A 16,751-nucleotide genomic window follows, 5' to 3' on the forward strand; every position below is an offset into this window, starting at 1 on the left:
AATTCATGTGGATATTGAACTTTGCACGGCGTTGAAATAATAGCAATGGTTTGACAATATAATTAAAAAAAGCCATCAAATCAGAATAATGCTTGACTAATGAGCTGATTTTATTAGCGAAAGCAAGAACGGCACTGCAAATTACAGCCTCTCCGGTTGGCAGACATGTTTATTCTCTTATTGGAGGAATAGCAAAAGCATAACCACAATTCAGAACTGGCGGTCTAAGAATACCAAACTATTCCATGGTGTACACTTGGCACCAGTGGTGAGGTGATACGAGATATAGTAGCAAACTGGCAAATTTGATCGACCGAAATGCGAGCATGCTAAGATTTATGGCGACTAGCCTTTTCCTCAATACCAGACTGCGAAAACCGTTTCCTGAGGACCTCCAACACCTCTTCCATCTTCACGCCCTTGACCCTCAGCAGCACCATCGCATGGTATAGCAAATCGCCCATCTCAGATATTGTGCGGCTTTTGTCCTCGTTTTCAAGCAGTGTTTGGTTTAGCTCTCCAGCTTCTTCACTGAAAAATATGAAATCAATTCAGTAAAAGATCTATGGGATAAACATATGGGCATTTGCATTGAGAGAGAGATAGGAAAAGGAAAAGAAATAATAACAGCAACATGACAATAGAATGTATGAAATATGCATGTTAATCGCTTCCACGCACATGGACCAACAATAACCATATGCATGCTAACAAATAAACCCAGACAACAGGGCGAAGCAATTCACAATAAACAAGGTGCATGAGTGCATGACACAGTCAATGGCTATAAGAATATATATATATATATATCCTCCCTTTTGTATATGATAATATGTTTGTTCATTAAAACGATAGGGAAATATGACAACAATATACTAAGAGAATTCCTGTATATTGATCCAAATTCCAATGTTGACAACTTCAATCAGGTTGACTGAGATGGATTTTATTATCTAGTCACACCCAAGATACCTTTTAAACCTTTGTTGAACCATCTACTAATGTAATCTTGAAAATGGTACCCACTGATGGTGTTCAAGCTTACGACTAAATCAACAAAACTTTGATTGATACCACTAAATGCAACATCCAGTAATGATTAAATGGACTAAGAACAAGTGTTGTGTGCTAAGTTCCCATTTGACCATTTTTAAATGCAGATAAGAATCTGAGAGAAATGTTGTAAATTGTGAAAGTTTGGACCATAATGGATTCGCTCAACAGGATTTACTTGCAACAACACATTTAAATTGTTCAGATTTCATGTTGTGCTATGCAAAAGAATGATTCTTCTAGAGGACCATACTAAAAAGATGTTTGTCATTATAGAATCATCAAATACCTTTTGCTCCACAGCAATATTAGAGGGAGTACATAGTATCCCATAATACCATGCAAGCTGACGATATTAAACAAAAACCATGGGACATGGGTAAAGAAAAACTGTGAACTATATTGGATCTCGAGCTAGCATACATAACTGCACAACAATTAACTCACCAATCAACATATAAGCGTCAGATAATGATGAGTTGATGACTGAACTAGAATATGAGAAGTAATGACAGGAAATCATGCAAAGTTTTATCCTGAATGTGCAGTATGGTAAACCATGCTACAAAATGTAAGAATATGTATGCTTATCTGTTTAATGTTTTGACCATTAGCTTTATAAGTGGGTTTTAAATATAACATCACACACCTTATTTTTGAGCAAAGTAGCTGATTATCAAGTATTAGTTTTTTGGTCCATGATGGCTTGCCACTTCCTTCAGTAACTATCTCCTCCTTCCGTCTACTAATTGTATCTTCAAGTGAGTACAGAGTAGTGGCGACCTGTCTATCTTGATTGGGCTGTGAAGGAATCACACAGTTAGGATACATGTAAAGGCCTATTACAGAAAGGGTAACTCCAGAATGAATACCTTTGAACCTTGTAGAGCATCAAAGACTGAAGAATAATAACAAGTCTCTGCTCCTGTATGGCAGGTAGGTCCATCTGGCTTCCCAAGGTATATAATCTATGTTTCAGGAAAGAAATAAATCACCACAATTGGCAGTTAGTATCCACCAAACCAAAACGGAGTACTGTGATGCACAAGGCAGAAATGTTTACAGAATCACGGTCACAGTCCAAGAAAATGTCATGCACGTTGATGAAGTTCATCGATGTCTCCCCTTTAGTCCACAATGAAGACCGTGAACGGCTATAGAATGTAGCTTTCCTGGTAGATATAGTTGTTGCAAGGGCTTCTTTGTTGGCAAAGCCCTGCATGAGAATGGCTCCAGTATCCACATTTTGGGCAATTGCAACAGCCAACCCTTTGCTGTCCCACTTCACACTGTCTAGTAATGCTTCGACCTAAAATTTTTTTAGGATGAAAAAACCCGTGTTAGATACTGATTGTAGCTTTACCTCTGTCTCTAAGTTGACAACACAGCTCTACGACTGAGGAAGTGAGAAATAGCCTCTTTCTACTACAACAGTGACAAAATTAAACATATATTTCTGCATTTCCAAAAACATACACCTAGATGAAACAAAAACCCATCCAGCAATGACAAGTAATTAAGCAAACCAACCGCACACAGTCCACAATGTTTAACTACACTGCACCTTAAGCAAGTTTAGCTGTGAAAATTGTTTCTTCTGTTCCGCAAAGATAGGCAAAAACTGGCATTCTCATATTCTATCTTAGCTCCCCTAGAACCCATGAGAAATTAGCTTTGTGGCACTGTGAAAGTTCCTGTTCAGTGGATAACTGTTGCATCTGTGTCAATTCATTCAGGAGGTAGTTTAAATTCACGAGAACATAGCAACATTCGCTTTACTCAAGTACACGACTACCACCAATAGTAACCAAGATATGCATAATTAGGGCGCGTAGTTAAAATTCATGAGAACATAACAATATTTGCTTTACTCAAGTACACGACTACAATCAAGAGTAACCAAGATATGCATAAATACTGAACAAATGTTTGCTACAAACTAAAGAACACATCATCATGCTCCTGAAAATACAAAGTATATTTAGCACATACAAGGCAGTGAAATACTCAATAGTCATCCCATGAATGAATTGGCTGATAACTATGAACCTTGGAACAATCATCACTTGAAAAAAAAAATCCATGAAGCCAATATGCCATTGAAAACATTGTGGAACGCTAATATTAATCGGGATTGCTATCGAATGGGTTGGACACTAGGAGACATAACAGGGTCACTCGGTTATATTCATCTTTCTTCATACATACAAATAAAAGGGCTCATAATGATGAATTGCATGCAGTCCACTCCAGTAGCTGAATCATTGTTAGTGCACACATCAACGTAATTGTGCATTGAGTTAAAACGAAGTCCAATTGTACCCCTAGTCAGCTTGAACTAAGGCCTTCTACTAGCAGTATCGTTCTTTTCAATAACTAGTGTGATATTTGCAGGAACAAAGTAAGCTTTGCTGAAAGTAAGAATTCACAATCCACAGCACAAGAAATCCAATACATTCTTCCATCTCTACCTGAACAGAATAGAATGAAGCTTAACGTTACACAACACTAATTGAGCTGGATCCTCATGTAGGAATTGCACCGAACATGTGGCGTTCGCCATGCTCAGTCTTCAAGGTCACTGAATTACTGTGGGGGAGGGGAAAGGTGGCAAGTCTCCATCCCGAATTGCCTTCCACCTTCCGCCGAGAACAGAAAAGAATAAGAAACCAACCTTAGCGTCGACGGCAACCGCCCCCGGCGTCGACCCCGCCGAGCGCGCCGCTACGGAGCCAGCCGGGAACGGCTGCACCCCGCGGCGCCGCCAACCCGGGGCCGCCGCCACGCCAGCGCATCTGCTAGCCCGACATGGTGCTCCCCCGCGGAGGACAAAGAAGCGGCTCGCCGGAGAGGCCGCGGAGGAGGAGGAGGAGACGGGTACTCGGGGAAGCGGAGCCGCCGCCATCAGAAGCAAAAGCAGCGGAGAGCTAGTGACGCGACGGGGCGAAGAAGAGCGTCGTCGGGTGCTCGTGGGCGCATCGTCGGGCCCACCATAACTGGCCCAGTTACGGCCCATCCAATATAGGCCCCTAAGGCCCGCTATTTTACTTAGCGAAGTAAGGCCCCGTTCGGTAGGAGGGCATAAGTTAACTTAATGCTCTGGCACGAAAAACGTAGTAATAAATTAATATGTAATTAATTAATTATTAATTATTAAAAATATAAAATAGATTAATATTTTTTTAAAACAACTTTCCTATAGAAATTTTTTGTAAAAAATACACTGTTTAGCAGTTCTGGAAGCGTGCGCGCGGAAAACGAGGGAGGCTTAGTTAACTTATGGCATGGCCGAACTCGGACAAACTCTATTCCGAACTACTCCCTCCATTTCATAATGTAAGATGTTTGTTTTTTTCTTGTAATGTTTGATCATTTGTCTTATTCAAAAAATTATGGAAATATCATTTATTTTGCTTGTGATTTACTTTATTATCAAAAGAACTTTAAGCACGACTTATTATTTTTTATATTTGTACTAATTTTTAATAAACGAATGGTCAAAAGTTGTAACCAAAAGAATCAAACATATTACATTATGAAACGGAGACAGTAGTAAAATCAAGAAATTGAGGTATTCTAGATTGTTTTAGAGAAATTAAGGATATATATTAAAGTGGCAATAGTGTCCATCATTAATATGGAGAACAGAGGGTGGTGGTGGGGGTAAAATAGATATAAATTTGAGTGGGGTGATTGATGTGATAAATATGTGGTGCATGAAACCTTACACTTAAAAGGTTAATTGGATCTAAGTTATTATAAATTTATCTATTTTGAAAAATATCATTATTATTTAACTATTTAGAAGTACGTCGTTACAATGTCATGACTATTTAAGACATGCCATCTATGTTTTGCTGTCATTTGGTCATAGTCGATAGCCATCGGCTCATTATGTTGATAGTTAACTTAGATCTATTAAAATTTTGATATGTTCTTATTAATCGTAATTTTATAGTATCTTAGTTAAATCCGGTCTATCAAGATTTTATAAATTTAAGTTATTTATTGGTTGATTGTAGTTGATGATAACTTTTACACATTTATTGCTTGCACATTGATAAATATCCGATTATCCCGTTACAATGCTTTTAGACCAATTAATTGGTCACAACAACGTCGATCAACACATCGCCAATCAACTAGTTGGTCTAATCGAATTTTTTCAATCTTTCTTGTCAATTGCAATGTTAAATTTGAACCTAGAAGATTTTAGGACCTGCAATTGAGTTAAGCATATCTCTTAGGCATTTCACGTGTTGGTGCGAATTTTGCCTCAAACATCGCATATACGATATTGAGTGGTTACTATTGAAAAGTTCAAAAATGCTTGTTTAAACATCTAATGATCACAATGTGCAACACCCAATGCAAGTCCTCAAATGCAACCCGTAATCTTGGAAACATACGACTACTATTTCACACGACTAAAAGACTAAGGCCGCGTTTTCTACGCGCACGCTTTCTAAACGGTTAAACGAGGTATTTTTTATAAAAAATTTCTATAAGAAAGTTGTTTTAAAAATTATATTAATCTATTTTTATATTCTTTTAGTAATTAATAACTAATTAATTATATACTAATCTTTTTCCGCGCCGGAGTAAGTTAATTTACCAGCATGCAAATTAATAACTAATTAATTATATACTAATCTTTTTTTCGCGCTGGAGTAAGTTAACTTACCAGCATGCAACGAACGCGACCTAAAAGCATGTGGGATTATCTTTTTTTAAAAAAAAGTTGAATGACATATTTATAAATATAAAATAATTTATAAATAAAACTTGTATGTATATGTACATTATGATCTAAAAGTTAATGCTGAAAATAAACTATAATAAAAATCTCAAAATCAATTCCAAATTTAAGGTTAAAAATTTAAACTTTAGCTTATAAGCATAAGCAAAAGCCAAAAGATGAGGGTATTGATTGAAAATCCTAAAAAAAAAGTTTTAGGATTCTATTTTGGCAACGGTTGGCAATGCTCTTGAAACTATGATGAAAAAAATAAACCCAAAGTTCAATTTGTTCCTTTTTAAAAAAAATCGCTTAAGTTCAATTTGTGCATTTAATACATTTATTTTTAAGTATGGGTAGAACTGTACGAGAGACAATCTTTCTCGTTTTTTTTTATCTTTTCTCTCCTTCATTTATTTATGATTGTAGCTGGCTTACAATGACTATTATACTTGATCTAACTATGCATAGCTAAGCACGCCTAAATATGCTGGGGTCTTGTTGACACAAACAATCCGAATCGCTTATAAATTTTGTGTATTAAGAAAAAAATGTATGTTAAGTACGGGTTTAGTGAAAAGCTTAATTAGCACTGTTGGTTCCCACGAAATTGTTCGCTTAATTTCTCGTTCTTGATTAATTAGCTGGTTCGATTTTCTGCTTTTCTGCAGTTAAAAGCTTTCCTTAATTTCCTCAGTGAAGTTTGATTAATCTATTGGTTAAGAACAATGGCTAACTACATTTGTTCCATGACACAAACAAATGATTTTACCTAAAATTTATTATATTATGAGACAAATATAATAACAAACTAACGATCAATTGAACATTGGCGCATAATTTAAATAGAATGCCAGCCTATCGAGGCAATTTTATAACAGAGAAGCTGAATTTTCTGGTCCCCTAAACCAAAAAGGGGCTGAATTCTCTGTTCATTGGTCATTTAATCAGTGTACGAGGGCACTGCTAGACACCAGAATCAGAGATGGCACCCACAACTTTTTTCCTGTTTATGATGAAATTGATTAGAGAAGGAACATATAGTTCGTTTTTTCTGTTTACTCAAATTACTTCTTTTTTCCTTTCTGCTTTTCTTTTTGGTGATCTATTTCTGGATTGGATGGAAAGCGAAATAGCACCACCACTGAACTTTTTCCGCAGGAGAGAAAAAAAAAAGCAGCGTAGTCATGAATCAACAGCAACAAAAAAAATTTGTTGGGGAGTTCAAAATTAGGATGACAGAGCATCCCAGGCAATAATTGAGCAGACAAACCCCTCTTAATCACTGCCAAAAAAATGTGTTGTAATTAGGAGGAGGAGGAGGAGGTCACTGTAATAAAGAGGAGGCTGGTGGTGACAGCCCTCCTTGGCCCTGTTCTCCTCCTTCCTCCCCCTCCTCCTCACATGCCCTGCCTGAGGTGAGCAATTGATTTGATTGATTGATTGATGCTTTGCTTGATTCGTTCTTCTTCGTGTTCTTTCCACCATGCAGCAAGGCTGCAGAAGATTTTCAGCCTCTGGATTTGTGCTGTTCTTCTTTTTTGATTGGGGTTTGTCTCTGTTCATCTTGTCAGGGGAGCTTGAGGTTGAATCTGTGTGCTCGCTCTGTTGAATTCTTGATAGTGCTGTTCTTGGTTGAGCTCTTTCTTGAATGTGTTGTAGAATTGGTGTTGATTTTTCCCCCTTTTTTGTTTCCTGGTTGGATCTGAGTGGTTTTGTTTCTTGTTGATGGAGCTTTTTTTTGGATTGCTGTGATGTCACTTTGGCAGGAATTATCCTTCCTGTTGATTTTCTGAGCTCGCAGAGAAATGGGGATGCCTTTCGATGATTGTAAACAGAAAGGCCAATTTTTTGAGCTTCGATTTAGTAAAATTTTTGTAAAGATTCATACTCGAAGTTTTCCGGTCAAGAAATGGTGCATTGTTGCATTGGATTTTGATTTATCGGATTTGTTCAAAGTTGCAGCGGCAAGCTCTAATCTTTTTCATGTTCGATTCTTGGTTTCTTCCCTTCGCAGCTAAACAGAGGAATCCAAGCTGCTGCATTGACGGCGGAGGAGACAGCGGCGGCGAGGAGATCGGAGGCAATGGCGGAGGAGGCGGCGGCGGCCGGCGGGTGGTATTGGTGCCACATGTGCGCCTCGGCGGTGAGCGCCGTCGCGGCGGCGGAGGGGGAGGCGGAGATCAAGTGCCCGTACTGCCAAAGCGGCTTCCTCGAGGAGATGGAGACCGCCCGCGGCGCGGCCGCCGTTGACGGCGGTGGCAGCGCGGACGGGACGGACTCCGGCGCCGGCAGCGCGATCTCGGTCTGGGCCCCCGTCATCGACGGCATGGTTGGCGGCGACCCCGTCCGCCGCCGCCGCAGCCGGCGGCACGCGGACGCCAGCACCGGCGGCGGCTACCACCGCGAGCTGGACCATTTGGTTCATTTCGACTTCTCCGAGCGCCGGCGGCGCACCGCCGCGCTGCTGCTGCTCCTGCAGGAGTTCCGAGAGCGCCAGCTCCAGCGCCTGGAGTCCGCCGCCGCCGCCGCCGCAGCAGCCTCCTCCGCCGGCAGCGGCGGCGGCGGAAGCTTGGACGGGGAGGGCATGGCGCTGGCCGACTACTTCCTCGGCCCCGGCCTGGACGCCCTGATGCAGCGGCTGGGCGACGGCGACGCGGGCCGCCAGGGCACGCTGCCGGCCAAGAAGGAGGCCATCGATGCGATGCCGACCGTGGAGGTGACGGCGCCCGGCGACGACTCCGCGGCCGCCTCCGCCTGCGCCGTCTGCCTCGAGGACTACGCCGTCGGCGAGCGCGCCATGGAGATGCCCTGCAGGCACAGGTTCCACGGCAAGTGCATCGTGCCGTGGCTGGAGATGCACAGCTCGTGCCCCGTCTGCCGTTTCCAGCTCCCCACCGACGACGACCCCAAGGCCGCGTGCGGCGGCAGCGGCGACCACGCCGGCGCCGTCATCAGCTACACCAATGCCGAAGACTCCGCGGACGCCGGAGCCAACGCGAGCAGGTTGCCGGCGGCGATACAACGGCTCAGCAGCCTCTTCTCCTCCCAGCCACAGCCTGGCCCGTCGCCCTCGCCGTCGTCGTCGTCTGCTGCACCGGCGTCGACTTCCGGCACCAGCTCGCAGCATAGTGATGACTGATGACTGACCGATGATCGTCGCCGCCGGCGATGGTCGCTTGCTGCTCCGGCGGCGGAGCTCATGGTTGCCACCTACCTCAATGTACATAAAGGAGTTTGTCGCTGTTGGCTGGGTTTGATTGGTGCCATGAATTTTCATTTTTCTTGTCATGTTTATTATGCTCGTGATTTAATCTTGTCACATATTTCGTGATTTAACACAATTATTATGCTCGCTGGAATCACATATTAGTAGTTTCTGTTTACAAGATGGTTGCAGTCTGAAATGCCTCATTTGATGCTGTGCTGACTGCAATTAGTTAAAAATATACTAACACTGTTTGAAAATAGATCTCATTAAGTTCAAATTTTGTAGGAGCAAATATACCCGATCATTTATCCTATTATCTATACTGAAAATAAATGATATGAGGAAAAAATAATTCCTGGAGGTCATCTATCCCATTATGGAAAAGAGCAGCATTCGTATTGAAAAGAAAAACTTCAAACATAAACGTTCTATTTTCTTCCTCCATATCTCAACATCCAATCCCAATCAAGGTAGGAGAGCAATAATAACATAATAAGAGAAGTTGATTGCAAAATACTAATAGAATATGTATAAATGATGTAATATGGATATTTTGTTAAAATGATATATTATATGATAAATAATTTATTTTGGATGATTATCCAAATGATAATATAGATAATAAAATTTGAATCAGTGGCTGAAAATGCTCTAACACATTATAAACATCCTTTACGTTGTAATCTCAATGATTACTCATGCGTGCTTGATAAGGGAATATAAGTCATTTAAAAATAAAAAACTAACCACTAAACAGGGAAAATTATATATGGAATATTAATTTAGCTTTAGTATTTACTAAACAACTTAGAATAACTTAGAAATAATCTAAAAGAAACTTTTCTTGAATAAGTAGTTTAGAATCGAGCGAGTAAATTTTACTAGTTTCAGCAAACTCTACCTTTTAAAAGAGAGAGAAGGGCAAACGAAAAATAAGTAATGGGCATCCAAAAAATTTAGGGTAATTTAAAAGCAACTTTCTTGCATAAGTATTCAACTCCAACACAACACCTACATGTTTTGATTTGTTCTATTCATTTTTGTCAAAGATCCAATTCATTATATCTACCAGAATTCAACACTCCCTCGCTTTCCCGTGGAGACTTCTAAGGCTTCGTACCAGATTTTGCAGTAAACTACCAATGAAATCATATTCAGAACTCGGATGTCATCGACTGATTACTGATACGCGACCATTGCTCATCAAAACTAAACAAATTCAACAAATGCATCTCAGACAAGGAAACAGAAGAGAATAACGAACAAATTGCGTAATAGCTGTCATGTTCAATACTCTAGTAGCAGCAGAGGCAGCAAAATAAGCTGCTATAGCGATAATGAATTTCAACTTGTTTCAATGGTTAAACCCATCAACGGTAAACACCCAAAGGTGTGCCAGAATGCAAAATGGCACTATCATGGCGACAAAAAAGAGCTATAGATATGCGTGGTTAAGTAGACCCATCAAAAAATTTCCCCCGAGCAAAATTGTGGTTACTGTTGTCATGCCGTCTGCCACTAGTTCACGGTCAGGAGCTTGATGACAGACGCAATTCCGATCCGGTGGAGGGCGACGACGGACTCACCGGCGTTGCAGAGGCCCATCGCCTTGGCGTTGCTGATGGCGAAGCCGAGAGCTTCTTCGGTGGCTTCGTTGTCAAAGGCCTTGGCAGTAGCTGCACTCAACATTGGGATCACCCCCCTCACAATGAGGCTGTGCCTCGCAGGCCCTTCGTCGCTGCAGGTCCAGTCGAAGGAGTCGGTCTTCAGCTCAGGAACCACGACGGACAGAATCGGCATCGATGGCCTGTACTTGGCAACAAGCCTAGCAGTTGTTCCTCCCCTGGTCAGGACCAGGATAAGCGCTGCCTTCGCGGAGTTTGCCGTGCGCACAGCTGATGATGCAAGGCTCTCCAATGGACTCATGGGAATTGGGGCTGACGCAGTGATGTATTTGAAAACAGCAGCATGATCAACGCAGGACTCTGCTTGAAGGCAGATCTTGGCCATGGTCCGAACTGCCAGCTCTGGGTAAGCCCCAGCAGCTGTCTCGCCACTAAGCATGACACAGTCGGTGCCGTCAAGAACTGCATTGGCGACGTCAGTTGCTTCTGCTCTAGTAGGGCGTGGAGACTTGATCATAGATTCCAACATCTGGGTTGCAGTCACAACTGGCTTTCCCTGAATATTGCACTTGAAAATCATCACCTTTTGTGCATAAAAGATCTTCTCTATAGGAATTTCCATCCCCAGATCACCTCTTGCAACCATAAAAGCATCAGAGTTTGCTAGGATATCATCAAAATTAGCAACTCCCTCTTGATTCTCAACCTGAAAATTATATGGGTTATAATCATGCAAAGTACAGCTTAGAAGTGCAACACACAAGAGAATGCTATACCTTTGACATCAGCATTATTGACTTTGCGTGCTCCCCAAGCACCTTCCTGACCTCTACAAGGTCTGAGCCTTTGCGAACAAAAGACAGAGCAATCATGTCAATCTTATTCGGAACACCCCATTTAAGAATATCCTCCTTGTCCTTTTCAGTAAGTGTTGGGAGATCAACAATAACTCCTGGAAGGTTAACATTCTTCCTCTCACCAAGCATAGCAGTGTTCTCACAACGGCAGCGAACCAAGCCTTGCTCTTTATCGCAGCGAAGCACGGTAAGTGTGATGGTGCCATCAGCACATAATATTACACTGCCTGGTTTAAGATCCACTGCTAGCTTCTTGTAGCTCATTGATATCATGTTGTCATCACCCTTTATGCTATAATCAGTGGAAACTGTGATTTCTTGACCCTTCTTCAGCTGTATAGGTTTTCCATCTTTCAAAAATCCAGTTCGGATCTCTGGTCCCTGTATTTGAAGCAAATCCAATAACTCATCAGTACATATTTGACAATATAGTTGTACACAAAACAAGGCTTATATTTCAACAATAGTCCTCTTAAAAGATATTCAGGAGATCGAATATAATTTCATTAATCATAGGGACCTATGTTCAAGGTATTTGTTTGTAAAAAGCAACTAATGCTGTTTTGTACACCATTATAACCCCGACGTCCATGTAACCATGTATATTTAAATTTGCTATGTTCAAACAAGAATGCTACATCTAAAAAGAAGAAATCCAAAGAAAAGCAGCAATAAAACATACCCTACCAGTGCATCACATACTATGGCAATCGAAACTCATCTTTCAACTTTAACTATTAGTCTCATACTCTTGGAGAGTTGTCAGCTGTATTATATTGTATTTTCACTTTGCATTCTTCTTATAGACCCATAGTATATCAATTCAAACTCATCATTCAACTATAGATAGTGTATATTGGTTATCTACATTCGCACGAGACAGTTACTACAAAAGTGGCCCACTGTTTCCTCCCATAATAACTTCATTGTTCAATTCCTGTGTTTATCGTATGACCATTCGTCTTATTTAAAATATTTATATAAAAACTTAAAAAAAATAGTCACGCATAAATACTATTCGAGTTTTATCATCTAGTAAAAATAAAAATATTAATCATAAAAAACTTTCAAATAAGACGAAGTCAAATCAATATATATAAAAAAAACTGAAAAAAAAAATTAGGACGGAGGTACTACTAGAATGACTAATTTTTCTCGAACATAAAATCATTTCTATATTTAAATTATACCTTTCTACTTTAAAACATAAATACTGCATGTTGCATGATGAATGTATTTTTCACGGTTTATAATCATTTAATCGTTCCTTTTATTTTAAAAATATGATTAGTATTTTCATTGCTATTATATTATAAAACATGATTTTGATTTTATGTCTGACTGTTTTTAAAATTTTGTGAAAATTTTTTAATATGGATATGGGATGAATGATCAAACGTTGGGCACAAAAATCCATAAATGCAGTTAAAATGGAGCGGAGATAGTATATTTTTAGAGCAGGATAGAGATTAAGAAAGTATGTGGTAATGATTGAAAAAATATTACGATTGGTTGAAAAAACAATATAAATCAGAAAATTGAATAGAGAATGATTGTAATTGGTTAAAAATGATGAGTTAGGTAGCGAATAATTTTATTTTGATATAAATGGCAAGGGATGTAAATAACTTTATTTTGAATAGACTGAGTGCCACCATAATATTATGAACTAATTCGTTTTTGTGGAAAAATGAATGATTTGAATTCCTAAAATATACTTATTATGTGTATAGTTCAGTTTGTAGAAATAAAGTGCAGAAAAATTAAAAAAACTTCCTAAAAGGAGAAAAAATTTCCATTCACTATTATCTTTGAATTTTTTTATAAATTTATATATGCATGTATTTTTTTTACTTTTCTATCCCTAGATTGAAATTTCTCCAAGCAGATGTCGTAAGTATTAATGCGTTGATTCCATGATTTTCATCAATTACCTAGTAACAATAAGCTTGGAAAATAAATCTAAATCATCTAAAATTCAAAATTTGATCAATGAAGTGACTAATTCGACTCCATCGTAATATTTAATAAATAATTTAGAAATACTTATATTTTAAAACAGATGGAGTATTTGGAATTCAAAATATACATAGTCGATAACAGTCCCACACTACCTTCACTTAGACAAACACCAAAAAAGTTGTCACCTACTTTAATGAACTCTAATATATTCTTTCCTCCGCTCTCACAAAGCTCAATATCATTGCTTGAAAACTAAAACTTTTTTGACAAATAAAGTGGAAAAGGATGAACTTTTTGTGCTAGAGTTAGTAGAACAAATCGCAACGTCTTCTCCATTTTGAACCTAATCATTCCCAACCCCCCAAGATTATTGGGGGTAATTGTTTAACTTTTTTATAAAAAAAACCAAATGATATATTTGCAAATGAAAACATAATTTGTAAATAAAATTTTATGTACGTATTCTTAGATATCTAAAAGTCTTCGCTGAAACTTCGTTAAAGAACTCACAATCAACTCTAGATTTAATGTTAAATTCAAATTTAAGCTTAAGCGGAAGCGAGAAGACTTAATTAACGTTGTCTCCATCATGTTTACACCTGCTGTATTTGTCTTAACACACAAATGCACACAAATACACAGTGGCGGAGGACAAAATAAAAATGGGGTATGGCACGTGGTTAAGTTTGAAACAAAATGCTCAATAAAATTCTATCAATTACACGATAATACTGGGTTAAAATTAGATTAAGGAGTCAAACATTTCACTTGCAAACATAGAATCGAGCATTCAAATTTGAATTGTACCTCAACAAAAATGAAGAATTAGCGTTATAGCTAGAATTAGCGTTATAGCTAGAGGAGAGGAGTACGGATATATCAATAATCTTTCAGTTTTGTGCTTAAATAGACTGATCAAAATTCCTAAATCTACCTCTTTGTGATGCTTGTGCCTTTCCATCTCTCAAATCTCAAAAAAGAGCCAACAATCAAAATCAGGGATCAAAATTCATAGAAATCCTAAATTCCTCCACTAAACTACAACGACTAAAGAGTGAAGATCCTAAGCCATGCGGCTGGCGGCTCGGCACCACGACGCCACCCTGTGCCGCCGTCGCTCGCCGTTGTGGCTGGCTGCTACCTGTGCAAAGCGCAGATGTTGTCTAGGCCTGGCTGGGTGTGTGCCTTCCCGCATGGCTCGCCAAGATGCCGACGGCGCGATGCCGCCTCCGCTCGAGCTTGGACGCCTCCATGGACCATGAGCTAGGGAATCAGGGTTCTAACTTTAAGTCCACTAGACTCGAGCTATTCACTTGATGGAGGACAGAAGTCGGAGGAGGAGAAGAACGCCGCCTGGGGGAGGAGAGTTGCCCGCGCCATGGTTGAGGTACGGCAGCGACCTGGCAGCGGGAGGCGGCCACGGCGGTTCTGCGTGTGGCGGAGGCGGCTCTGCGGGCGGCAGCGGCGGCGAAGCGAAGGGGCGATGCGGCAAGGCGGCGATACGGGCGGCGAGGCGGGTGGCAGCCGTGGCGCGGAGGGCGGCGGAGGCAGCGGCGCAGAGGGGCGGCGGTGCGGCGGGGCGACCCGGCGTTGGCGGTGGCGAGGCCGGAGGTCGGCGCTGGCGAGACCGAGCCGCCCAGATCCGTCGCTCGCCCGGTCCGAGCTCAGGCCGCCACCGCGGCGCCTCGATCTGCCGCCCGGCCGCCTCCGAGCTCTGGCGGCCGCCCCAAGACCTCCGGCCGCTGTCCCCTGCCGCCGGGCCCCGAGCCGGCCAGAGCCACCTCGGTCCGTGCTCCAGACGCCGCCCCGGCGCCTCGATGTCACCCGGCCGCCTCCGAGATCCGGTCATCGCCGCGGCGCCTCGATCCGTCGTCGCCGTGCCTCCAGCTCCGCCCGCCACCTGCTCAAGCCGGCGCCGTCCGGCTCTGCTCGGGCTCGACGGGAGGGAGGGCGTCGCTGGCGTTTCAACGATAGAATCGTTCGCGTAGAACACACCGCAATCACCGGATCGATAAATAAACGAAATGTTTTCTCTGAAAACCTAACTCGAGCGCAGAACCTGGCGCGATCACCACCACCAAAAGAGAAACCACCGAGATGAGATCAAAGACAGACGGACCTTGGTGTCGAGCATGACGGCGCAGAGGATGCCGGTGTCCTCCATGGCGGCGCGGAGGTTGTCGAGCGTCTCCTGGTGGTACTCGTGGGAGCCGTGGGAGAAGTTGAAGCGGGCGACGCACATCCCGGCGCGCAGCAGGCGGCCGATCATCTCCACCGACCTCGACGCCGGGCCCAGCGTGCACACGATCTTGCTCTTGGGACGCCGCCGCATCACCCCGACGGCCGCCTCCTGCTGCTCCTCCACCACCGTCATGTCTCCTCTCTCGCTCGCTCGCTGGGATCTACCCCGCCCCTCGCTCGCGCTGGACTTGGTCGGCGACGGAGGAGGAGGGAGGGCTTCTTGTTCTCCAAGAAGGGAGGCGAGATGAGAGGTTAAATAAATAAAAAATATTGATAACAAAATGGGGAAAGAAACCAATGGGTGGCCGAAGTGTGGGTCAAAATCGTGGGACGCCATGACAGACGGGGCTCCAGGGGGCAAAAAGCACCAGCATGTTTCTTTTTTTTATTTAACTCTTGAGATGGAATATTGCGTATTCACGCTGGTGTGGTGGATGCTCAGGTTGCTGTTTTTTTTTGTTACCTTAACTTTATTTTTTGTTTTTTTCCAATATTTAATCACTCGTTTTATTTTAAAATTTAGTAAAAAACTTAAAAAATTAGTTAATAAAAATATTAATCACAAAAATAATTCAAATAAGACGAAGAGTCAAAATATTATATAAAAAACTAAAAAATAATCTTATTTTAGGACAGGACAAAAGTAACTCTGATTGTTTCCGCTTTGGATTCTTTCCCAGATAGTGGCAAAAGGCGTAGGATGGTTTGATTTTCTTTCATAAATAGTTAATGGTATAAATAATAAAAATAACTGAATAAAATTATAAAAATTATGTTAAAGATATGAGATGATGATTTTTTTTAAAAAAATAAACAATTTAACAATTCAAGAGATATAGGCGTAAAAGCTAAGAAAAGGGTCGAGAAAAGTCCATGATGAAGAGTGAAGCCTTATAACTATAGTAATTTTGATATTTTGGTAGTTTTTGTATTTTTTAGAAAGTGATGCAGTCTCCCAGTTGAGCCATGATTCAATGACTGTATATTTCATTCATATTGGTTATACATCAATGCCTCATGAATAGCCTAGATTTCTCTTATTAATATAAAAGGAAAAAAAATGT

The 16,751-nt window shown here is 41.3% G+C and overlaps 3 protein-coding genes across 5 annotated transcripts; 1 reads left to right on the top strand and 2 right to left on the bottom strand.

Annotated features, from left to right (window-relative positions):
- Positions 1–92: 92 nt before the first annotated feature.
- Positions 93–3,973, bottom strand: LOC102704578 (histidine biosynthesis bifunctional protein hisIE, chloroplastic). The gene is made up of 5 exons (XM_006645701.2): positions 3,728–3,973; positions 2,117–2,362; positions 1,926–2,021; positions 1,703–1,854; positions 93–531 (listed from the first exon to the last, which is right to left on the bottom strand). The coding sequence occupies exons 1-5, from the start codon at positions 3,956–3,958 to the stop codon at positions 330–332; spliced, it is 927 nt and encodes a 308-aa protein (XP_006645764.2). The 5' UTR covers positions 3,959–3,973; the 3' UTR covers positions 93–329.
- A 3,047-nt stretch (positions 3,974–7,020) lies between these two features.
- LOC121054955 (E3 ubiquitin-protein ligase SIRP1-like) lies at positions 7,021–9,289 on the top strand. 3 transcript variants are annotated; one of them, XM_040526173.1, is made up of 2 exons: positions 7,021–7,209; positions 7,809–9,289. In XM_040526173.1, the coding sequence occupies exon 2, from the start codon at positions 7,878–7,880 to the stop codon at positions 8,931–8,933; it is 1,056 nt and encodes a 351-aa protein (XP_040382107.1). In that variant the 5' UTR covers positions 7,021–7,209; positions 7,809–7,877; the 3' UTR covers positions 8,934–9,289. The 3 variants fall into 3 exon arrangements, with proteins under 3 accessions (XP_040382107.1, XP_040382111.1, XP_040382114.1); XM_040526177.1 differs by lacking the exon at positions 7,021–7,209 and adding an exon at positions 7,224–7,341; XM_040526180.1 differs by lacking the exon at positions 7,021–7,209 and adding an exon at positions 7,348–7,706.
- A 961-nt stretch (positions 9,290–10,250) lies between these two features.
- LOC102711194 (pyruvate kinase, cytosolic isozyme-like) lies at positions 10,251–15,949 on the bottom strand. Its single transcript, XM_006643995.3, has 3 exons — positions 15,566–15,949; positions 11,404–11,865; positions 10,251–11,333 (listed from the first exon to the last, which is right to left on the bottom strand). Exons 1-3 carry the CDS (start codon positions 15,818–15,820, stop codon positions 10,521–10,523), a joined length of 1,530 nt encoding a protein of 509 aa, XP_006644058.1. The 5' UTR covers positions 15,821–15,949; the 3' UTR covers positions 10,251–10,520.
- Positions 15,950–16,751: the final 802 nt, after the last annotated feature.

This window comes from Oryza brachyantha, chromosome 1, assembly GCF_000231095.2.
Source record: "Oryza brachyantha chromosome 1, ObraRS2, whole genome shotgun sequence".
Lineage (NCBI taxonomy): Eukaryota > Viridiplantae > Streptophyta > Magnoliopsida > Poales > Poaceae > Oryza > Oryza brachyantha.